Source organism: Diabrotica virgifera, chromosome 10 (genome assembly GCF_917563875.1).
Source record: "Diabrotica virgifera virgifera chromosome 10, PGI_DIABVI_V3a".
NCBI lineage: Eukaryota > Metazoa > Arthropoda > Insecta > Coleoptera > Chrysomelidae > Diabrotica > Diabrotica virgifera.
The window spans coordinates 141575204-141600715 of record NC_065452.1 but is presented as its reverse complement, the minus strand read 5'-3'; the positions used below and the strand labels follow the sequence as shown (position 1 = coordinate 141600715).

At 34.6% G+C, this 25512-nt stretch overlaps 1 protein-coding gene across 4 annotated transcripts in view; it reads left to right on the top strand.

Annotated features, from left to right (window-relative positions):
• LOC126893236 (semaphorin-5A) overlaps positions 1-25512 on the top strand; it is a 78784-nt gene that overhangs the window by 42453 nt on the left and 10819 nt on the right. For 2 of the 4 annotated variants that reach the window (XM_050663217.1, XM_050663216.1), the window contains 4 exons: positions 1778-1877; positions 2031-2238; positions 15082-17242; positions 21156-21311. In XM_050663217.1, the coding sequence (XP_050519174.1) occupies positions 1778-1877; positions 2031-2238; positions 15082-17242; positions 21156-21311 (2625 nt within the window). Of the gene's footprint in view, positions 1-1777; positions 1878-2030; positions 2239-15081; positions 17243-21155; positions 21312-21419; positions 21689-25512 lie in introns of all 4 variants that reach the window. The other 2 variants (XR_007701090.1, XM_050663218.1) reach the window with 2 other exon arrangements.

The following is a 25512-nucleotide window of genomic DNA, read 5'->3' as shown; positions in this document are numbered from 1 at the left end:
TATTTCATTTTATATTATTATTCAAACTGTTATGTATCTCATATCTCCACCAGACATTATACTCTTACCTTTACCGATAATAACGACCCTACAATTACGACTCGGTACTGGATGCTGTAACAAAGAGAAGATTTGTTAGTACATACAGATATTTTGCATTGGTTACCTATATTTAAAAAAATTGGAGATGTACATCCGTCATACACACAAGAATTAAAAACTGTTCAAAAAATCGAAAATAGAAACAAATTTATGAGAAATAAACCGAAGGTAAAACATGAAAAAGTTTCCAGAAGAACTATTTGTTGGAGTGATCATTATTTATTAAGAACCAAGATAGCATTTGGGGTAGGAACACCAGGTGAACAACTTCTTTGCCTCTCACAATCTGTGCAATATATTTTATGACGTGACACTGCAGTGGCGGCTCGTGGCCTTAGAGACAGGGTCGGCAAGGTCTTTTTGTCGCCTCCTATAGATATACCATCTAACTAAAAGGCTTAAATCACTAGAGGAGATTTTTTTGTTTGGTTTACTTGACATTCTCTCTTGTTTCATGGTGTTTTGACCATACTTATCCAGTGTTTCAACTTATCCAACTTTCTGAAAATTTTTAAGTAATTTGTATTAGTAAATATTTTGAAAATTCAAATATTGAATGGGTTGCATATGTTAGTCCATATTAAATGTAGTAATGAAACAAAGACTTACTCACAATCATTTAATTATACTTTGACGACCGGTTTCGATCTCTACATTATTCAGATCATCTTCAGGTCGGCGTTACAAGTAGTTAAATGCTACAATTAAAGAAAACCAGAGTTAGAACATTGTCTGGTTGCACAAATGTTAATAGAAAGCTAAACCCGAAAACAATTTTTGAAATAAAGGTTTGCAACTGTTGACATCTCAGAAATTCGATACATACAAATGCACACTTATGAATAACAGATACTCATAAGCATGCATAAGCAAATAGATGCTTGCAGTTTATGAATATTTGTTGAAAAAAATTTTTTAAATAAAAACTAATGAAAATATTAATCAAAATTAGATATGCTTCCAGAATTCAAAAAATAATAATAATAATAGATAGTAATATTGCTCTGATCTACTTACATGCCGTTACAAGGGATGCGTTGCCACTTAGTTGTTAACATGTTAATACGTCCAACTTAAGTTGGAAGAAGAATGATGCACATACTGTGAGTGGATAGAGTTCGAAACGATGACGTCCTTAAGGAAGCCGGCGTGGAAAGAGAACTATTTGGAATAATTAAAAAACGCAAGATTAGTTACCTTGGGCACATATTAAGAGGAGCAAAATATGAAATACCACAGTTAATCCTACAAGGGAAGATCGAAGGTAGGAGAGGAACCGGCCGCAAACAACTCACCTGGTTAAGGAATATTAAGGAATGGACAGGAATACACAACACAGGCGAGCTGTATCACGCCGCCAAGAACAGAACCTTAGTATAATGAGATAGTCGCCTACGCACTTTGGTGTATGGCATGTTAAGAAGAAGAAAGGGTTTATGGTTCGAAGTGTGGAAATTCAAAAACAAGGGATCTACCTGTTTTATGAAATGATCCCTTGTTTATGTAATTGCACATCGCGAATAATAGCACCCCGCTGAGCCGAATATTAATAAATCTCTTAGATAGCTGGTACTACTTTAACAGTTGTTTGTTTAGTTAGTTTATTATTATTATTATTATTACATAATTATATGGACAGAGGAACAATCTCCGTGTGTTTTGCTCTTTGTTATAGATCTCCAATCATCTGTTACAACTTTTCAAGCAGAAGATAACTCCTCATTTTCACAAATGTTGTTCGACGTATCCAGAAATCAAATGTTTTTAGGAGCAAGGTAAGTTTTGCATGACATTTTATATAGAAAAAGATATTTGTCATCATCTTGTGAATTACCTATACGGAATAGTGATCACAAGTGATTCTTGAAGTTTAACTTTTATTTCCGATCACCGTCTGAAAGCTACAGTGTTGTCATGCTTCTTTTCAGGGATGGGTTTTTCAGATTGTCGTTATCACAACTAAGTCTTTTGGAGTACGTAAATTGGGAATCGTCTGAGCAAAAGCGGCATTCTTGTATAGAGAAGGGACAGAGTGATGAAAACTGTCACAATTTTATAAACATAATTCTGAGCAACGATAGAGAATTACTAATTTGTGGCACTAATTCATTTTCACCCCAGTGTTCGTGGAGAGAGGTAAGTTTCTATAAAACCGATTATATTACAGTACAACCTGCCATATCCGGACCTCCCCATATCCGGACGGTTCTGCGCTGTCCGGATCTACCGAAATCTACCGAGAAAGACAATCCTGCTGTTGGACAACGCACTAAAAAAAGAACTAAAAGATGGCGAAATAATGTATTATAGAATCTATAAAACGTGTCTATCGACGAAAGTTATTGACGGCGTTGATTACTGGAATGTATGAAGGAGAAAACGTTTCAGAGACTGTAAAAGAAGTAGTGGTCTTGATATCCGGATTTTTTCATATCCGGATTGGTCTGTCGCCCCATTGATCCGGATATGGCAGGTTTTACTGTATTAGTGATTCTTTTCATAAATATGGTCAAATAATAATTTCAATCACAAAAAATATCTTTTATCATTAAACATTAAGAACAAACCTGGGCCTATCACGTATGTAGCAGATACCACGTAATCCTTCAAGGAGTTCACAGCATAAACTAAAGTCGCGTTTACACGATGACAATTGGCGAGACAATTGTCAGAAGACAACTGACTCTCATGAAATTATTGTCTTCGTCTAAACACTTCAGGCCAATTGCCTTGCCAACTGCCCTCACAATTGGCCCAAAATTCAGTTGTCTCCGGGAGTAGACTGAGGACAATGAGCTGCGCCCAGTGAGCCCCTCCCACCACTCGAAATCTCAATTGTCGCGACAATTGGCGCCGTGTGAACGGTGTAGGCCAGTAAGTAGTGCTGTCTTGTTTTTGCCAGTTCCCGTGAGTTCCCTCTAGTTCTCTTGTGTCAGTCAAAACATACACGTAGTTTGTGTTATTTGTGTTACGGGCAATAGTTGGCCTCGTATAAACATCTTCTCTTTCAACTGGACTGGCCTCCGACAATCCGCAACCACGTGATGACAATTTTCCAATGACAATTGTCTCGCCAATTGTCATCGTGTAAACGCGGCTTAAGTGACTAAACGATCTTTTCGAATACCTTAACTGATTCAGGCTCAAATTATCACAGATCCATCATAAATCTATCGATTTTCTGAACGCCAATAGATAGGTATCATTCATCTGGTCGTCTGGTCATACAAATTTACTAAGAGACAATGTCGTATGGATATATAAGACAAAAGAACAAGTTTGAATAATCTATAGCCGATAGGTGTTCATTTGTATTCGCCCATTTGTATCGTAGGTACTCTACTAGTCAATACTAACTATTGCTCTTTTTGCTAGGTTTTCCTAAATTCTATTCTCCATAAAATTGTACTATGTTTCTTTGGCGTTGTTTTTCTTAGAGATTGCAGTGAAAGTAGAAGTGAGTCAATCATTCGGTATTTCTCCTGTTTCATAGACTGTATTAATAAGTTTAGTAAGCACGTGCATATTATCTTCGTTTAACAACTTTAATGGTTCAGCAGCATCTCGTCCGAACCAGGAGCCTTTTAGTGCAGTCATTGAAGCGTAAAATAGGTTTTTACCTCCGAAATTTTTTACTATGAACCGATTTACATGAGATTTTGGAATTAAGCTTATCTTACCCTTAACTTGAAACGTGATATTGACCCGAACTCCGTTTTCACCCTGGGGGTGGTTGCCACCCCTTTTCGGTGGTGGAAACTTTTTTTGTCGAAATAACCTCAGATATTGATAGAAGACCTAATTTTAAGCAAAAAATGTTGTATAAAGTTTTTTCAAAAACCCAATACTTTTCAAGTTATTGGCAATTGAAAATTCGGAATTTTCTCACGATTTTCAACAGTTTTTTGCAAATATCTCCAAAAATATGCATTTTAACGATAATATTATCCTGAACAAAATTGTAGCAGGTAAAAAAATGAACAAATTGGTTTTTTAATGAGTGTTCTAAGTGCAATATTAAGTGAGATATTGAAGATCAAACCCGTTTTTTATTTTGTGTGAAATTTAATCGATGTATTCAATGCCATCTAGCGGAGAGCGAATAAATTTTATGCATGCTAATGAGAAAGGATTTTAAAGTGCTTAAAATAAGCTTTAAAATGAGCACTGTTAAAAGTCTTTTGTACGTAAAATGAGTGAGCTGTAATGAAAAAAAGAGGAACATCTAATGGTTTTTTTTAAATCAATGGATTCCATTTCCACCAAAATCAAAATCAATCGTATTCCATCTAGAATCAACATCATTCCTACAACTTTTTTCATTATAGTATGTAGTGAAAAACCTTTTATTTTGAAACGGTGAAGGGTCAAAGGGCTCGAGAGAGACTGTGGTTGCGCTACCGCGCGCTCTTTAATCAATCATATCTTCGTCAATTTTTGTGTGAGAGGAAAAACAAACAAACCAAAATTTTTGTCAAAAAAATTTTTTATTATTACACTTTTTTACGTATCTTTCATTATTTTTGAGATATTATGAAAAGAAGGTGGTTTTTTTTAAATTCGAAAAAAAATTTTTTTCTTAAAATCGTGATTCTTTCAAAAAATATGTGTTCCAAAGTAGCGAAACTGCTAGAATCCATTAAACTCTTTATATTAAAGTTGATTCTAGACGGAATACAATTAATTTTAATTTTTTTGGAAATGGCACTTATGAAATCCATTGATTTAAAAAAAACCATTAGATATTCCTCTTTTTTTCATTACAGCTCACTCATTTTACCCACAAAAGACTTTTAACAATGCTCATTTTAAAGCTTATTTTAAGCACTTTGAAATCCTTTCTCATTAGCATGCATAAAATTTATTCGCTCTCCGCTAGATGGCATTGAATACATCGATTAAATTTCACACAAAACAAACAACGGATTTGATCTTCAATATCTCGCTTAATAATCCGGTCTATATAGACATTTCAAATAACAAAAATTGCCGGAGAGCCAAATTTGGGTGGAGAGCTAGGGTATACCATAACAAATAAAGTTTAAAAAGTCCCCATCGATCCCATGTGTGCGTCAAAAGTTATTCGGGGTCAAAGGTCAAAATTTGAGATTTTTTGGATTTTTTTCGAAAACGGTAAGTTTTATCAAAAAAAACCTTAAACCAAAGTTGTAGATCTTAAAATTCTCTACAAAAATAGTCCTTACTATTTTTTTCCTAAGAGTTGCCATTCCTGAGATATCGCGATTCAAAGAGTCACATTATACATGATATGCACACGTTTCCACACCACCTCACCTGTGAGGTAGTGTACTCGGCGCGTTTTTTTACCGTGGTTTCCCCTGTAGGCCTACTCCACTAACTGTTTTGACAATTTTAGGATAATTTAAGGAAACAATACCGGTCAAGTTCTAGATATTACCTTATTATTGATATTGATTATTGACATTGCTATTGATTATTAGGTTAACTATTGTTTTGATTTCTTTAGATATTTTAATCAGATTCATATTCTTGAAAGTCTACTTCAACAGCCAAGTCTTCTTCGATTTCATCTTCTTCCTCTTCCTCTTGCTGGATGTTCAAAAATTGTTCAAATGTGACTGAGTCATTGGTCTCTCATTAAAATGGTTTAGATTTAAAGGTTCTAGGCCGAACAGCTGTCATGATGCAGTGGCTAATATTCGTACAAACTAATTTTAGATGATCTAAATTATTACGCTTGTTTTTTAAGATGACTTGTTCCAAAAAATATGACAATGATTCGGGAATATCGTTATTTATATCCTCGAACATTCTACCTGATGGGGGGTACATAGTATTATCGAAAACACAAGATTCTTCACGAACGATTGCTGCTGCGGCTTTCATAGTTTTTAACCGCTTGTCTTTTTCATCCAAGTCTTTTTTATCAGACCAGACTTGACTTAAAATATCTTGGTAATTGTCAATAAAACAAATAAATGTTAATTTTCCAGGCTTTTCTGTAATAATAATTCTACTACCATACTTCAACTTCAATCGTATTTTTATAGTTCTGTCATCTAAAACTACATCTTGACAAACATTCCTTAATTCATCCAACGAAAACTGGCAATCATCACTCGTTTCTATGAATTGAAACATTTTCTCCATCGCAGAGTTTACAGTTTCATCTTGTGGACGGCCAATTTTACGACCAGTATTAGGTTTTAAGAAAGATTTGTAACAACTGTCATGGTATTTTGCATCAGCAGCGACTAAATCATACTCAAAATTAATACGTTCAAGAACAGCCTTCGAAACATCATCAGAACGATCTTTAACTAATTTCAACAGGGATTCTTTGAATTTTAGTGTAGTCACGTTACGAATTATTTTTCGAAGATGCTGTGCTTTCTTTATCTCAGATTCTTCATTGGCTTCATTCCCACAAAATAAACAGTATTTTTTGAAACAAAAATGTGATTTACTTACTCGCGTTCTAGTATGAGGTGTACTTACTTTTAAGTACTAGCCTGTTCCTCCTCACGTTGTCTTTTCACTGCAGCGATTGAAGTTTTCCGAATGTATGATTTTCTGCAATTCACGTGTATTGTAACGGATTTTTGAGTTCTTAAATACTCAATAAACTCATCACCTCTCTCGACACCAGCCTCGATTAAATTTGGCATTTCACGATCAACCACAACTGTTTTAGTTTCACTTAAAAGTTTATTGCAAATAAAGCAAAACTGAGACATTTTTAAAACTATAAAATTGTACAAATAACGGTAACGGTACTAAATGGTAGACGCTTGTAATAAGTACTCACTTGAACTGAACCTTTAGAACTAAAAGAAACAGATAATATTATGAACCAGACCTACGGACAATACTGTAGCCATTGCCTATAATAGACAATCTGTTCTTTTTTTAAACAATGGTATAGCCAAATGCTTTTCAAGGCCACGTGGATAGAGGAAATTCAGTTTGGGACTGATTACCTTTTGAAGAAATATTTTCAGAATAGTATAATATACTATATAAAAGAGACACAAATAGGCATTTATACTTGTCTTAAGGGCCACATATATACGTGGCTTATATGTGCATATAATGTATAAAGTAACTTTTAAAATCGCGATATCTCAGGAATGGTATCACTTAGGAAAAAAATTGTAAGGACAATTTTTGTAGAGAATGTTAAGATCTACAACTTTGGTTTGAGGTTTTTTTTTGATAAAACTTACCGTTTTCGAAAAAAAATCCAAAAAATCTCAAATTTTGACCTTTAACCCCGAATAACTTTTGACGCACACATGGGATCGATGGGGACTTTTTAAACTTTATTTGTTATGGTATACCCTAGCTCTCCACCAAAATTTGGTTCTCCGGCAATTTTTGTTATTTGCCAAGCATTTTGATGTCTAAGTTGACCGGATTATAATGGTTAGAACACTGCATAATTAAAATGCATCTTTTTGGAGATATTTGCAAAAAACTGTTGAAAATCGTGAGAAATTTCCGAATTTTCAATAGCCAATAACTTGAAAAGTGTTGGGTTTTTGAAAAAACTTTATACAACAGTTTTTACTTAAAATTAGGTCTTCTATCGATATCTGAGGTTATTTAAAAAAAAAAAATTCCATCACCGAAAAGGGGTGGCAACCACCCCCAGGGTGAAAACGGAGCTCGGGTCAATATCGCTTTTGAAGTTAAGGGTAGGATAAGCCTAATTCCAAAATTTCATGTAAATCGGTTTATAGTAAAAAATTTCTGAGCTAAAAAGCTTCAATGACTACTATTTCCGTTTTTCATATTCTTGAGCGCATATAGTACCTCTTCATTATAGTATCATTGCTCCGCTGTCTGGTTCTGCTGATATTGTTGAACCAAGTCATTCATCTTGAAAGAGGTCTTCTATTCTTTGCATTTTCGTATTTTTGTTCCGTTGTCTGCTGCTGTTTGCCTGTTGGCGTCAATTAGCCTATTTCCCTGCCTGCGTCTGTAGCTTCCGCTTATTTCTCTAATCTTATGTACGTTAAACGAGTGGTGTAATTCTTGCAGATTTTCTAGTTCATATTCTCATTAAACCAATTTTTCTTTGCTTCCCTTATTGTCTTTTACATTTGTCTGTGGCATATTTTGTTTTGTCTACAGTTTTAATGATACTTATGATTCTCATTAACTTAAATATTTCATCCGTCTTCCAGTTTTTTTCTTTTTCCGGCATTTTTTATTGAGTTTATTTTTACTAATTTGTAATATAGTGTCTTTTAAGTTCTTGCATTGGATGTTTACATCTGTTATCAGTTGTAGCTGGCAGTAGTTCTTGATTTGCAACGTTAAATTTTCTTTCCCTGTTTGTTAGTTGGAGAGATCGATTTTGCATCTACATATTTTGGCTCTGTTTAGATTGTGTTAGATTTAACCTGAATTTAGCAACAACTGGTCAACACCTGGATACGTCATTGCGAATTTGATAGAATTTCTGTATCTTCTTCCTATCATAATATAGTTGATCTGGTTTCTTACGATTTTATCCTCTTTATCCGGAGGCGACTTCCAGGTATAATATAATCTTCTTGGTGTAAGCTTGTATACCGTGTTTGTTATTACCATTTATTTTTCGTGAACCAGTTCAACCAACCTTTCGCTTCTTTCATTGCTTTCGCCAAGTCCATGTTCTTCAATAAAATCTTCTTTTCCCTTTGCATACTTTCTCGTAAGCTCTATTTTGGTACTGATGTTGCAGCTGTCCAACATCAGGCTAGGATATGGGAAGGAAAAATTTGGTAATTAGGTGGTAGAATAGGTCTAGGACATTTCTCCCAAGTACCAGGAGATTACGAGATAATTATGGATCACGTGGTCAGGGTAGCACCTCTAAAGTAAACCTATCTACCAGTAACGTAAAATAGTATCTACCCGCTACCTCCTCACTTTTAATTATGCGTTATTTGGCGTTAAAAATAATTCTGAGAATTAAAGCCATTTTTTGTTAAATTTCGTTTAATTCCACAGTATAGTTGATAATCCTTCTGTGAATTTCTTTTTCATTTGGTTTAGGTATTTACTAGCGTCACTTCTGATAACTTCAGATCATTTGGTTGTTATCATTACGAGTTGGATTAGATCAAAATGCATCTACTCCACTTAAACATGATTGATATAGTCGGTTCACTAAACTCAGACACAACTGGCTAGTTATTTTAGTAAGTAATTTTGCCAATTTGATAAAATTGGCAAAAAAATAATTACCAAATAGTTAATACAGTAAAACCTCCATTAACCGAAATAATTGGGGGGGAGGCCGTTTCGGATAACTAAAAATTCGGTTAAAAATAACATTGTTTTTTGTATTCTTCTTGTATCAAATTACAAAGTATTGGAGAGATAGATCTGTAAAACACCGTTGTCAAAGAAAAATACAAAAGAAAATAGAAGATTTCTTTAAAAAACCACTCTAAACATGTTCATTTTCCTTAATTTTATTGCAGTTTTTTAATTTACTTTTTATTGATGAAATTATTTAACTGTCATCCATTTCGGTTAGCGATGTTTCGGTTAAAAAGGTTGGAGAGATAGATCTGTAAAACATCGTTGTCAAAGAAAAATACAAAAGAAAATAGAAGATTTCTTTAAAAAACACTCTAAACATGTTCATTTTCCTTAATTTTATTGCAGTTTTTTAATTTACTTTTTATTGATGAAATTATTTAACTGTCATCCATTTCGGTTAAACGATGTTTCGGTTAAAAAGGTTTCGGTTAACGGAGGTTTTACTGTAATTACTAAATAGTTAGTAATTTTGCCAATTTTGGCAAAATTGGCAAAAACAAACAAAGTACCTACTAAAATCACTAGCCAGTTGTGTCTGAGTTTAGCGGACCGACTATAGCACAGTTTTTATAACACCTCAACGTTTTGCAGAAACCAGTGACGAAAAATGCCTAAATTATTTGATATTCTCTTGTCTCAAATGAAATATATTTAATAAGCAATCTCTCTCTCTCTCTCGTTCCATCCCTCCTTGTGGAGTATTGGGCGCTTATGCGTTTCTTGGCCAAAAGTGTAAGATTGCTGTCTGGCCGGGACAGCGCATTTTCTTTTGTTTTTATTCTCTGGATAAATTGTGAACTAATTCCCTCCGCTCTCTTCTATCTTTTGCTCTCTTTTTGACTTCGCCCCATCTTAGTCCAATTTTTTCGTGTTCTCTCGTTGTTGTTCTTTTCCAGCTGTTGTCTGGTCTGCCCCTCTTTCTTTTCCCCTCTGGTTGGTATTCAAGTGCTTGTCTTGCTATGCTGCTTTGGTCTTTCCTCAAGTGTGGCCGATCCATTTCCATTTTTTTCCTTGACTGTAGTAGATATGTTAGTTTGCTTTGTCCTTTCCAATAGTTCTGTATTAGTTATTTTGTTTGGCCAGTATATTTTCAGGATTTTTCTTAGAGATTTGTTTACAAATGTTTGTAGTTTTTTAGTTGTATTTTCGTCCTGTTTCCATGTTTCTGCTCCATAGAGCAGTATACTTTTAATGCAACTATTAAAGATTTTAATTTTTGTTGTTTCCGATATTTCGTTTGTTTGCCAAATTCTATTTAAAGCGTTGAATGCATGTTGCGCCTTTGTTATTCTCGTCTGTATATCCTTTTTACACCCCCCGCTCCTTTCCATGACAGATCCCAGATATGTGATCTTGTCTACCTCTTCTACTTCTTTACCGTTTATCATTATTTTATTATTTGGATGGTTATTATTTTTTAGAAGTTTAGTTTTTTCTGTGTTTATTCGAAGTCCGATCGTGTCGGAGTACTGTGCCAATTTGTCAATTTTTGCTTGAATATGATTTCGGTGTTCAGTTATCAGGCAGATGTCATCTGCAAATTCGAGATCTTCTAACTGTTTGAAAAGGTTCCACCTGATGCCTGTTCGATCGTCGATTACTTTTCTCATTACCCAATCTATCATAATAAGGAATAGGGCAGGGGATAGTACACAACCCTGTTTGACTCCACTTTCTATGGATATTTCTTCTGTTACTTCACCTGAATGTTCTAGTTTGGCTTTGTATCCTTCGTAGAAGAGTTTAATAAAGTTTATGATTTTTAGTGGTATCCCATATAATCTAAGGATTTTCCACATCTGTGCCCTATTTACACGGTCAAAGGCCTTTTCGAAGTCGATAAAACTCACATCTATATCTTTATTCCATTCATTTGTTTGTTCCAAGATAATTCTAAGGGTGAAAATGTGATCAATAGTGGAATGGTTGGAACGGAAGCCTGCTTGGTTGTTTCTCAGTTTTTTATCTAGTTCCGGCTTCAATCTTTCCAATATGATTTTGGTCACCACTTTTGATGTGGCACTTAGTAGTGTTATTGCACGCCAATTGTTGCATTTGCTCAGGTCTCCTTTTTTGGATATTTTTATAATCAATCCCTGTTTCCACTCCTTTGGCAATTCTTCGTCGGTCCAAATTTTATTCAAAAGTGTATGGTAGCATCTCTACTGACTGCTCGGTGTCTGCTTTTATTATGTCAATGGGCATATTGTCGATTCCTGCGGCTTTGCCATTTTTTAGTAGTTTTAGGGTGTTTCCAATTTCATCCCTTGTAATGTCTCCAATATTCACTTCTAGCTCTGGTGATTCTACTTCATCTTCTATGATTTGAGTTATTTCATGCTTAGCATATATCTCTTCGAAGTATTCCTTCCATCTTTGTATTATTTCTTTCTCATTTTTTATTCTATTTCCTTGTTTATCCTTTACTTCTCGTATATTTCGTTGTGCTTTTCCTGTTACGTTTCGTATAATTGTATATTGTGTTCGTAAGTCGTTTTCTTTCGCTGCTTCTTCTGATATATTTAGCATCTCATTTATATAAGTTTTTTTTTATCTTTTCTGGCTTGTTTTTTTACTTCTGCGTTTTTTGCCTTGTATTTCCTTTCAAGTGCCCTCTCTTCTTCCGATCCTTCCTTTTGTAGAATTTCTTCTTTGATTTTTTTTTCTTTCTTCTATCAGTAGTAGAGTATCTTTGGTAATCAATTTTTTATTTTGTCTTCTTTTTAATCCAATTGTTTCTTTTGCTGTACTCATCATCACTTCTTTAAAATATTTCCATGTTTCTTCTACTGAACCTCAACGTTTTGCAGAAACCAGGGACGAAAAATGCCAAAATTATTTGATATTCTCTTGTCTCAAATGATATACTTTTAATAAACAATAATGTGGGTAAAATAGGAGGAGGTTGAATACTGGAATATATGAAATATGTGAGAATAAAAGGCAGATATCGAGCACCTAGTTTAATAAATCTTACCCAAATATACTTTCGCTCCTAGAGTTAGGTCAGGTCCCTATCAGGGGCGTTTCGCCAAATCAGGAAGGTATCCTAGCAGAATGTCGTAACATTTGTTTAGTAAGAGAGATGGCTTGGCAAATTAACATATAGCAAGAAACACACACTGGAAAAAAGGACAAAACAGATTGAAAATTAATAAATTCAGGTACTACATCATTTGCAAGTCGAAGATGGAGAAACAATGGATTGTTCATTGCATGAATGTATTGTTTCTCCATCTTCGACATGCAGATGATGTAGTACCGGTATTTATTAATTTTTAATCAGTTTTGTCCTTTGTCCAATGTGTGTTTTGTGTTATATGTTAATTTGCCAAGTAGGGTGGTGCGAAAAAAGTCAAGTTGATAATCCCGTATCGCTATAGTGCGGAAAAGTTGCGATTGGTAATTACAAGAAAATCAAAACAAAAATTATTAAAATCGGACTTTATCTTCCGATCCCGCAACGGGCCTAAAGATTATGAAAAAAATCCACCATGTACATTTTATTTATCGCTATAGTAAAATTTATTTACAGTTTGCATGGTTAAGTAATAAAAACAACAGTTTTACGCATCTAACTAATATCTTCCGATCCCGCAAGGTCAATCAAAATCTATAAATATTTGAAATTTTCGATGATTTTGATAAATTAAAAAACATTTAGTTATCTCATTGTTCTCCTACATTGTGAAGTTTTTCGCTTGTTTATATATTGTATGATAATACTTAAACAACCTAGAACTCACAACGAGGAGGTGGTTGCACTTCTAGCTCCACACACACCCTTCTCTCCAACCAACCAATGAGTGTAATTTTTACATTATTTACATAGTAAATTTCTTTTTCATACTTGTATCCCGCTTTTAAACATCAACTTTGTATTGTGATTTGGTGGTAGAATCTGGCAGCATGGACCTTGATTTAAGTGTTGCCCTTATGAATCCATCTTTTGATTGGGGCCCACATACATTAGACCAGGGGTGACCAACTTAATCGGACTCAAGATCTACTGTCTGCCTTTCTAATTCTCTGGGATCTACTGACTAGGAATTTTTGTAATATTTAGGACGGGAATAGATAGGTAGGTAGATAATTTTTTCTTGCCATCGATCGACTGACCTAGGGGTCGCGATCGACGGGTTGGCCTCCTCTGCATTAGACGATGCTTCCGTGACCAACTTTAGGCACCTCTCATCAGCTTGCGTATGTCAGGGATAGTTTTGTACATTCTAGTCTGGTATGTCGCCCGATGTAATGCAAGAACTTATATCTTCATTTGACACTTCGAAGAAGTGGTGGAGAAGATAGTTTTGCAACAGTCTGCAATAGTTTTGCAACAGTCTGCAATAGTTTTGCAACATTATATTCCAGTCTATTATTTCAGTTTAGTCCCGTGCTTCAAAATTTCAAGTAGTAGGGAGAAAGGAAACACATTAGAGAGCTAGGGCTAAGGAGAGTGTTAAAAGCCGGATAGACTAAAGCCAAGGGCAAACGTATTAGAAATTTCATCCCTCCTACTTTAAATTTTGAAGCACAGGACTACACTGAAATATTAGATTGGAATGTTGCAAAACTATCTTCTCCAGCAGTTCTTCAAAGCGTTTCAAATGAAGATATAAGTTCCTACATTATATCAGGCAACACGCCAGACTGGAATGTACAAAACCTTCCCTGTCATACTCAAGCTGTCTAGCGGTACGTAGAGTTGGTCACGGAAGTATCGTCTAATGTATGTGGGACCCAATCAAGAGATGGATTCATCAAGGCAACACTTAAATCAAGGTCCATGCTGCCAGATTTTACCACCAAATCAAAATTCAAAGTTGACATCAAGTTTAAAAGCTGGATACAAACAAATGAAAAAGAAATGTACTATGTAAATAATGTAAAAACCACACACTCATTGGTTGTATGGAGAGAAGGGTGTGGATGGAGTAAAAGGTGCAACCACCTTCTTGTTGTGAGTTCTGGGTCGTTTAAATATTATTATACAATATATAAACAAGCGAAGAGCTTCACAATGTAACAGAAAAAGGAGATAACTAAATGTTTTTTAATTTATCAAAATCATCAACAATTCCAAATTTTTATAGATTTTGGTTGACCTTGCGGGATCGGAAGATATTCGTTAAGTGCGTAAAACTGTTGTTTTATTACTCAACCATGCAAACTGTAAATAAATTTTACTATAGCGATAAATAAAATTTACATGGAGAATAAATAAAAATTTCCGAAAAAAAGGTAAAATTTCATTTTTTTTTCATAATCTTGTTGCGGGATCGGAAGATAAATTCCGATTTGAATAATTTTTGTTTTGTTTTTCTTGTAATTACCAATCGCAACTTTTCCGCATTATAGCGATACTGGATTATCAACTTGACTTTTTTCGCACCATCCTATTGCCAAGCCATCTCTCTTACTAAACAAATGTTACGACATTCTGCTAGGATACCTTCCTGATTTGACGAAACGTCCCTGATAGGGGCCTGACCTAACTTCAGGAGAGAAAGTATATTTGGGTAAAATTTATTAAACTAGGTGCTCGATATCTGCCTTTTATTTCCATAAATTTAATAATGTGAGTACCTACGCAATCTGCTTAAGTCCAAAAAAATATCACCTGTAAGAACCACCTTAGAAAGGTTCTTTAACCAACATAAATTTCTTTATTCTTTTCAGATCGACAACATAACTAGTGTTATCAAAATAGTGGATGGTGTAGCCCAGAGTCCATTTAACCCCAATGCAAATATTACAGCCCTTTTATCAGAAAATGGATACTACTACTTCGGAGGACCAGCAGACGCTTTCGGATCTCAGTCCCTCATATCAAAAAGTTCCGAAAACAACGTGGTACTGAGAACTAAACCTTACAATAATTTCTGGCTCAATGAGCCGCAGTTTGTGGGTTCTTTTGAGAGTGATCGGTTTGTTTATTTTTTATTTAGAGAATCAGCAGTGGAATATATGAACTGTGGGAAAGTTATCTATTCGAGAATAGCGAGGATATGTAAAAACGATAATGGCGGTGGGCAAATGTTCAAAGATAACTGGACTACGTACATCAAAGCTAGATTAAACTGCTCTATAAGTGGTGATTACCCTTTTTATTTCCATGAAATCCAGGGTATGTTTTATGTCCCCAGTGAGAATGTCGTATATGCTAGTTTTAGTACCTCTTCGAATAGTATAGCAGGATCAGCAGTGTGTGCATTCAATATCACCTCTATAAACAAAGCATTTGAGGGACCTTTTAAATATCAGCAGGATATAGACAGTGGCTGGAACAAACACATGAATCTGTATAGGAATCATTTCAATTGTGAGTCGTCTCAGAAAAATATCAATTTATTAGATATATCTAAATATCAACTGATGGATTCAGCTGTTCAGGCTACAACATTTGATCCTTTATATTCAACAACAGGAGAACGTTTTACCCATATCACAGTAGATGTAGTGGACACAAAACTGGTCACTGTACATGTTATTTATTTAGTAACACAACAAGGTTATATTAAGAAGCTCAGTTTACTACCACGTCATAAAACAGCATGTGTGGTTGAAATTTGGCAAGCAGTTCCAGATGCAAACATTCCTATAACTAGTATGCAATTCCTAAAAAAGACCAATTCAGTGTATATAACAAGTCCTTTAGGTTTATCACAAATTTCTGTGGGTCATTGTAGACGACACTCTTCTTTGGAAGGTTGTAAAAACGCCATGGACCCTTATTGTGGATGGAATGAAATGGAAGAGACTTGTGCCTTAGTTCCTGAAGATAGTTTTCGTAGCCAGTTTGGAAAACCGGAGATAACCTCTTGTCCAGTTTTGAATACTCCCGTAAATGGGGGTTGGAGTGCTTGGTCCAATTGGGCTCCCTGTTTTCATAAAAGTTTATCAGATTATAATTCCTCTGATCATTGCTTGTGTCAAACTCGTCAGTGCAATAATCCTGTTCCTGTAAATAAGGGAAAACCCTGTGTAGGTCCATCAATATCCGTAACAAATTGTACTGTTCATGGAGGATGGTCTGATTGGTCAGCATGGTCAGCGTGTTCTGCAACTTGTGGTACTGCAGTTAAAAGCAGGACCCGAACATGTACTAATCCTGCGCCAGCTTTCGGGGGAAGAGTGTGTGTGGGGCAGGATAGAAGTGAAGCACTTTGTACAGAATATGCACCATGTCCTTCTCAACCAGTTGATGGTGGTTGGGGTCCTTGGTCTCCATGGACTTCTTGCACAGCTTCTTGCGCTGGAGGTTACCAGTTGAGACAACGAAAATGTGATAATCCCATTCCTCACAACGGAGGACAGCACTGTAAAGGAAATGATATCGAATATGAAAGATGTAATGACGTTTCTTGTAATGAAATCAAAAAGTTCTACTCCACGGATTGGATTAATACTAATGGCACATCTTATCACAAAAAACGGTATAAAATTATTTGTAAAGCACCAGTTAAATCACCAGGTCAGATAAAAATATCAGTTAAAGAAGAAGATAAATATTGCTCAAATTCACAATGTACCAATGACGATTACGAAAGTAGCTGGAACCAGTGGACCAATTGGTCAGATTGTTCAGTGAGTTGTGGGGGAGGTACACAGAAACGTGTTAGAACATGCAAGAAAACGAGAAATTGCGTAGGCGAATCAACGCAAACGAAAGAGTGCAATACTCACAGCTGTGAAGATTCGTGGGGTTGTTGGTCCGAATGGTCTCCCTGCAACGTTTCTTGTGGATGGGGAGTTAAGATCCGCACCAGATCTTGCTTAGGAAAAACTTGCAATGATGTAGTGAGGGAAGAACAGCCGTGCGAAGATCAACCATGTGAAGGTAATTATTATTTAATTATATAGGGTGATTCATTAGTGTGATAAAGCTCAGTAGATCCGCCATAATAATAAATAGCAATAAAAGCTGATAACAAAAATTGTAGGCAACTTTGAGGTTTAGATTACAAAATTAGTTAGAATGTTACAGGGTTTTCGATAACACAGTGGCAGACCAAACTTATGTTTTTTTAAATGGAACATCCTTTATTTTATATTCTAAATCTTCTTCACTTTCCCTTCTAAAAGTTTTATTATATTATACAGAGTATTTACAAAGTTATAATCAATTTTCTATGAAAATCGTAACAAATTCAACTACCTATATGTATATTTAAAAAGAACCACAATAACAATGATCTATTACTACCCCATTTTTTATTGATTGTCAGTTTTCAAAAATGGTTGATATTGCTAAATTTCTTTGTATCGAATACAGAGTGAGTCAAAACACAAGTACATTATTTTCTCAGTAATTTTAAATAGAACACCCTGTATTTGATGTTACTATCGAACAGCCCTATAGCCCTTCATCTTCTACGATCTTGCGCTTCTATTTCCCATTGTTGTACCCCAATCCTAGATAAATCGTCTTCAACATCATCGTTTCATTTTTTCTGAGACGACCTACTGATCTTCTACCATCTGGTGTCCCAAAAACACTGTCTTTAACACTCTGTCTTCCTCTGATCTTACCACATGACTTGCCATCTTATCCGGTTAGCTTTTATATGTCTGACGATGTTTTAAGTACCATACAGAGTCACCTCTGTTTTCAGAATTCAGCATTTCGAGGCCTTCTCCACTCTCTGTAACTCCACTGTCCTTTTGTATGTGGTTGTCATATGTGATTACCGCCTTCAGATATTTAAACTCCTATAATTCAGACATATGAGAAGCAGAAACTTAAGCCAAAAAACAAAAATAACCATATACAAAACCCTTATACAAACAGTGTTGACATATGGATCGGAGACATGGACCATCTCCAAGGCAGATGAAAACCTTCTGCTTATATTTGAACGAAGGATCCTGAGAGGAATATTCGGTGGCATCTGTGAAAATGGTATTTGGAGGAGGAGGTACAACTACGAGGTATACCACAGATATAAACATATATTTGGTGGTAAAGACGTAGTATCTGTTATAAGAATAGGAAGACTAAAATGGGCAGGACATCTAGCAAGATCACAGCATAACAACCCTCCAAGAAGAATCCTTATGTCACAACTGTGGGAAGTAGAAATAAGGGTAGGCCAAAACTTAGATGGAAGGATGATGTAGATGAGGATGAGAGAAAAATAGGCGCAGCAAACTGGCAGCGGTTGGCAATGGATAGGACTGACTGGCGTAATAGACTTGGGAAGGTCGAGGCTCTTTCATAGGGCTGTAGCACCATTGATGATGATGAATTCAGTCATGGCTTACTTAAAATGTATAAAAATTATTCTTCTTCTTTCTTCTTGTACGTAGGCTTTGAAGCCTGTTTCTTCTTCAATATTAGCCTCCTAAATTGTTTAAATTATCGCACCATCTTTTTCTTGGTCTGCCAATACTTCTTCGTCCATTTCGTGACTTATCTAGTGCTATTCGTACTGTCCTATCCTCTGCCATTCTACTAATGTGTTCGTTCCACTCCTGTTTCCGTTTTGTCACCCATCCATTTATGTCTTCTACATTGCATGCTCTTCTTATGTTTTCGCTTCTCTCCCTACCCAACAGACTTTTCCCTGATATTCGTCGAAGTATTTCATCTCTGTTGTTTCTGGTAGTCTTTCGTTTTAGATGTGTCAGGTCTTGTCTCCGCCGTGTATGTCAATATAGGTAGGGTTATCATACGTCCGGATTTCGTCCGGACAGTCCGGATTTGAAAGACATGTCCGGATTGGCGTCCGGATATAAGAAATGTCCGGATTTTTTTGGAAAATAGAAAACACTTGGCCCAACGGTGGGAAATTTCATTCGGTAGAGTATAAAAGAGTTCTTTCACATGGAAATACATGATTTTTGAGCTTATTGCCTGCAGTTGAAAGGATACTGGCTTCGTTTGACGCCTTGAAGTCGTATTTTCTGTCAATTGAAAACTGCCCTGCATTGTTACTTGCATTTAAAGACCCATTGAATGAACTGTATTGCAACACAGTCAATTGAGAGGTAGCAACACAGTCAAATTCAGATTTTACATTTTCTACAACCCGTTGGACTACCCCTGTCCGGATTTGGCCTTAATAAATTATGGTAACCCTAAATATAGGTCTAATTGCTGCTTTATAGATTCTTGCTTTTGTCTTGTGTTAGGTGTTTGTTCTTCCACATTGTGTAATTAAGAGATCCCGCCGCTTTACTTGCTTTTAAGCTTTATTGTCGTACTTCTTCACCATCTCCGTAACTAGTTATATCTATTCCCAGATATCTAAACCTTGCTTCCTGCTTTATTATTTTCCCATCAATTTCGATTTTACATCGTAGTGGCTATTTAGATGTTGTCATACATTTGGTTTTTTCCGCTGATACTATTATATTGTATTACTTGGCTGTTGTATTGAAGATATATGTTAATCTTTGGAGATCGTCTTCTGTCTTGACGATTAATGCGGCGTCGTCTGCATAACATAATATTTGGATTTTTTTGTTCCCCATTCTGTAACCACGACCTTGACGTTCTGCTTCTATTACTTCGTCCATTAGTGCAGAGTGTCTGCGTAACTTGGAACCATATGGGAAACTTTTTTAATATCAATTTTACGAAAAAAAGTCATTATTTATAAAGTGCTCTGCATAGTCTAAAACCTAAGATGCAATCATCAGATATCAAATTTTTTCAACGGTATACGAGATATGTCAAAAAATATGAATTTCGCTCAAGAGCAAACTACCTTTTCAAAATATCAAAAAATTTTATTATGAAAAGTTATTTTTAATTAAAAACCATATTTAAATATGCAATAACAGCCTTCTACTTGAAAAAAAAATTCTGAAATTTTACTAAATTACCGATTCCGAACATCATTTTTATTTATTAGACATGTAATAACTCTTTTACTAATAATTTTAGGAAAAAAAGTTATTCTTCATAAAAATTTGTGCATGGTCTAAACCTAAAGATGCAACCATCAGTTATCCAAATTTGTTAATTTTATACGAGGTGTGTCAAATAATTTAGAATAATAGAAATAAAAAATTTCTAAATTCTTTCTAAATTCATATTATTTGACACACCTCGTATAAAATTAACAAACTTGGATAACTGATGGTTGCATCTTTAGGTTTAGACCATGCACAAATTTTTATGAAGAATAACTTTTTTTCCTAAAATTATTAATAAGAGTTATTACATGTCTAATAAATAAAAATGATGTTCGGAATCGGTAATTTAGGAAAATTTCAGAAATTTCTTTTTCAAGTAGAAGGCTGTTATTGCATATTTAAATATGGTTTTTAATTACAAATAACTTTTCATAATAAAATTTTTTGATATTTTGAAACATAAAGGTAGTTTGCTCTTAAGAGAAATTCATATTTTTTGACATACCTCGTATACTGTTGAAAAAATTTGATATCTGATGATTGCATCTTAGGTTTTAGACTATGCAGAGCACTTTATAAAGAATGACTTTTTTTCGTAAAATTGATATTAAAAAAGTTTCCCATATGGTTCCAAGTTACGCAGACACCCTGTACGTATATTAAAGAGCAGTGGATTTAACGAGTCACCTTGTCTGACTCCGCTTTGTACTGGTATAAACTGTGTTAGTTATAAAAATTTAGACACCTAATTAATAATTTGCTTGGAAAAATGAAAATTTCTCAAAAACTAATAAATTTAGACATAGGAGAATATTAAATAAAAATTAATACCAGTGTAAGAAACCAGTGTGAAAATAATTTCCATACGTCACAAAAATAATATTTTTCAGCCATTTTGGGATGGGGAAATTGGACGGAATGGTCGCTCTGTGATAGTAACAACGAACAACATAGGAAAAGAAAATGTTTTCACGAAAATCCAGGCCCATTGGAATGCCAAGGAAAAGACTTTGAAACTAGAATTTGTTTTGGAGAACTACCAAACGGTAAATTTTACACGATTTTTATAGAACTCTAAATGTATTTAATCTACTAGTACACTTACGGTTTTTTCTATTTTTAAATGAGCCTTTAGCAACATTTTTTTATTTAAGAGTGTGGAAAATTCTACACCAACAACCAAAGGAAAAACAACTCTTGATTGAAGTTAGTGGAGTAATATTTACTGAACCATCGTTTATTAATTTTGAAAGAGCAACAATTTTTATAGTATTAAAACTATAAAGGATTATAGAAATAGAAAGGCAAGTGCTATGAGAAAAATCTTGGAAGTATATGGAAAGAAAATGCACTTTACTGGAACCAAAATTCTGTATAGTGAGGAGAGAAGTAAACTTGGAAAAATTAATATAAAGATAGAAAAGTGAGTTTAGAAGTAGATGACAAAGACATGTATAAATTCTTGCAACAATGCATAATGAGTGTTTTTGTGACTAACTTGATTATCTCTCACACATTGTGTTGATGACTGCACCAGTTTTCTTGTTATTAACAGTTATAACATAATATATACACACATCAAAATAATTTAGGGGACAAAAACAAAATGCGAGATTACAGAAGTATTTTAAATAATTTATTTCAAATATTTAAAAAATAAGTTATAAGCAAGTGTCCCGACTATGAAATAAACATATTTTCTTAGGGCCGGTATTTCAACAGCTACTTAAGCTTTTGCTTAGCTAAGCCTCTGTCATAAGTTAAGGAGAAGATTAAGGTGGGTGCCGTATTTCCATCATTTCCTTAACTAAACTCGTCCTCAACTATCAAGTTAATTGGTTTGGTACCTCTGAATACGTCAAAACGCCAGATCTAACTGTTCTTAGGTAAAAACCACTACTGTTGACATTTAATTTTATCTTGTTATCTGTGTCAGTCTTATTTTTACTTCACTTAATTTTGTGTACATGGTAAATGTGCAAGTTGTTAGTATATTGTGTACATATTATATTTTCTCTGTTATATTTTTTATAGTATTCTGTATAAGCAATAGAGTAATCTTTGTAATTTTGTTTATTGGATTTATATTCCTTAAAATGTCAAATTGAAATGTAAGTTTACTTTTATCAAATAAATATACCAAGCATTGTAGAAATAAATAATTTTCATATGCCTACACCTTCCAAATGGAGTAAGAATTTTATTTTAATAATCGTTAATAATCCAATATAATAATGTTATTACGCAAAAGTTGGTTTTCAAAATAACTCGAGAATTATTAATCTATAGAAATAACATGAAAAAAAAAAACAGAAAACAAATTTTAAGCAAAGGCTTAAACCGACTCCCGTGCGAGCTTAAAATTATTTGGTTTAAGCCTATGCTTAAGCCTCAAATTGAAGTGGAAATACAGGCATCTAGGCTTAAGCTCAGGCTTAAAGTAAGCTTTGGCTTAAGTGCGGTTGGAAATACTGGCCCTTAGAATTATCTCAATAGCTCTTAAAAAATTTAAGACAAAACTCCATAAGCCAAAAAATGCTAACATAAGAAAATTAAAAAAGTAATTTGTTTCCCCTCAACTCCCAACAAAGTAGTCTGTAGGTTAAGTTAATACAGTGTATAACCTCCACGGTTGTTGATTACTGCCCTACATCTGTTAGGTTAACTCATGATCAGATGGTCAGTGTCTTTCTGCTGTATTCTGCTCCACTCCATTGAAAGGCCCTCAAACAGTTGCCGTTTTGTATTGAACGCAATATTTTGTTGTAAAATGCATCTATCCAATATGTCCCATACATGCTCAATTGAGTTTAAATCTGGCGATTGTGCAGGCCATGATAAAACCTCAATTTCATTATCTTCGAGGAATATTTGCAAGACCCTGGCAGTATGTCGACGCGCATTGTCATGCATTAATTGAAATTGGGAACCAGCTTCTTATGCAAAGGGTACAACAATAGGTTCGAGAATAATAACGCGGTAGTCTGTTGCATTTAGAAACCGTTCTAGATAAATGAGACTGCTTCTTCCACCAACAGAGATGCCACAACGTGTCTTTATACTGTTACTTTACTGTCTATGAACCTACTGCACGGCGACCAATCGTTCAGCATTGCCAGATCGTCTCCAAATTCTTGTCCGTCTCGTATCTGGTACAAATCCAAATCGAGACTCATCTGTGAACAAAGTAGAGGATCACTTACGTCTAACCCAATTTGTGTTTTCTTGTGCCCACTGAAGTCGATGAGCGCGATTTCCTATGGATAATGCACGCACTCTCACAGGTCTACGTGCATCTAAACCTACTTCATGCAGCTTTTTTCTAATAGTTTGGCAACTTAAAAACAGCTGATGGGTCTCTTGCAGCCTCATTTGTAATTGTGATGCAGTAATAGTGAGATATTCCAAATCCTGCAACCCAAGAAAACTGTCTTCAATCTGTTTGGTTATCATTGTATGGCCTTTATGACGTTCAGCAACGTCACCAGTTTCATGAAACCTTAACCACAAACAATTAATGGCATTACTGTTCTTGTAGAGAGCCTCAGCAACGTCTTTTTAACTTCAGCCAGGTCTAAGCATCCCGATAGCACGCCACTGGATTTCGCTATTTAAATTATGTCTCTCCATTATTGGCAATTGCAAAACTAAATAAAAATCCAAATAGACATCGAAAATCAAGTACCAATAAAGAAATATTAAAATAAAAATATATACCATTTTAAAATTAAAAATTAAAAAACTACTTCATCTTTCAATTGCCAGATGACGCTAGTCATCTAATACCTTCACTTCGGTTGCAATGGGTGGGAAAAGCTCTCGGTGCTGGTCAATTAGGATATGGAGAACAGTGCCTACGTTCTCTCCGATGAGGCTCCATTAAGAGCCGAAAATCGCGATTCAGAGGACTGGACTGCGCTCCGTATTCTAATTGAAAAGTAAGATTGTTTTGCCTTCGCATGGCAACTGAATAAAAATGGTATACATTTTTATTTTATAGTCGTATTACTCCGTAGAGTAACCAGGTGCATTTTCCGTTGGAACTTTACCAAGCGGCAGACGGGGGATGTGAATTGCATAGTGTAGAATTCCTTCCGTTTGTCTTCACTGCAACATCCATGTGCTTGCAAATTGTAGAAGCCTTGGAGGTGTCACCAGGAAAGTGTACCAATAAGTTTTCAATTTAAAAATCTTTTAGTAATATTTTTAATATTTTCAATATTACTAATTTTGCTATTAGGATTGAAAACTACTTCATCAAAGAAATATTACTTCGTATCTTATAGACAAAAACGCATTCTGAAGTTTTGTTTTATTTTTATATCCATTCTTGTCAGCATTACCATATAAGTTGGTACAATAACCGAAAAAACAACAAAAAATGTTAAAATCATACATTTCTTTTTGATTTGCAGCTAACATTGATTTAAAAGCTGTTAATATGGGTGTCCCCTGGATTATTTTGATGTGGAATTTGTAGTTTGATATAAAGCTACAGGGTGTAACAAACACGCAGGTCATAAATTAAGTCACATATTCTGGGACCAAAATAGTTCGATTGAACCTAATTTACCTTAATACAAATGTGCACATAAAAAAAGTTACAGCCCTTTGAAGTTACAAAATGAAAATCTATTTCTTACATTATGTATATCGAAAAGTGTTAGAGATTTTATATTGAAAATGGACATGTGACTTTCTTAAGGCCAAATATTTGTGTACATTCCAATTAAATTATTGGCAAACTTGTTTGCCTCTTAGTACTTTTTCGATAAGCCAGTTTTTATTGAGATATCTTGAACATATTGTAAAATCCACCACATATTTGTAAATGGTGTAAGATTATAGAGAACTGGTAATAATATGAAAATTTATTTATAATTTACTATGGTACTTAAGAAATTTTGAAACATAATAAAAAAGAAGCCGCATCTCGATAAAAACTGGCTTATCGAAAAAGTACTAAGAGTCAAAAAAGTTTTAAAAACATATTGTACCACATTAATGGTACCACGTACACAAACATTTAGGGGGGTTTAAGCGAACAAAACCCCCATACAATTTTTATGGGGTGCACATATTTCACTGTTATTTTTTTAAGATTTTCCTGCTATAAGAAAGCTACATGTCCATTTTCAATATAAAATCTCTAATATCTTGACTTGAATTTTCATTTTGTTAGGTACTTAGGAAATTTTGAAACATATTATTAAAAAAGAAGCCACATCTCGATAAAAACTGGCTTAT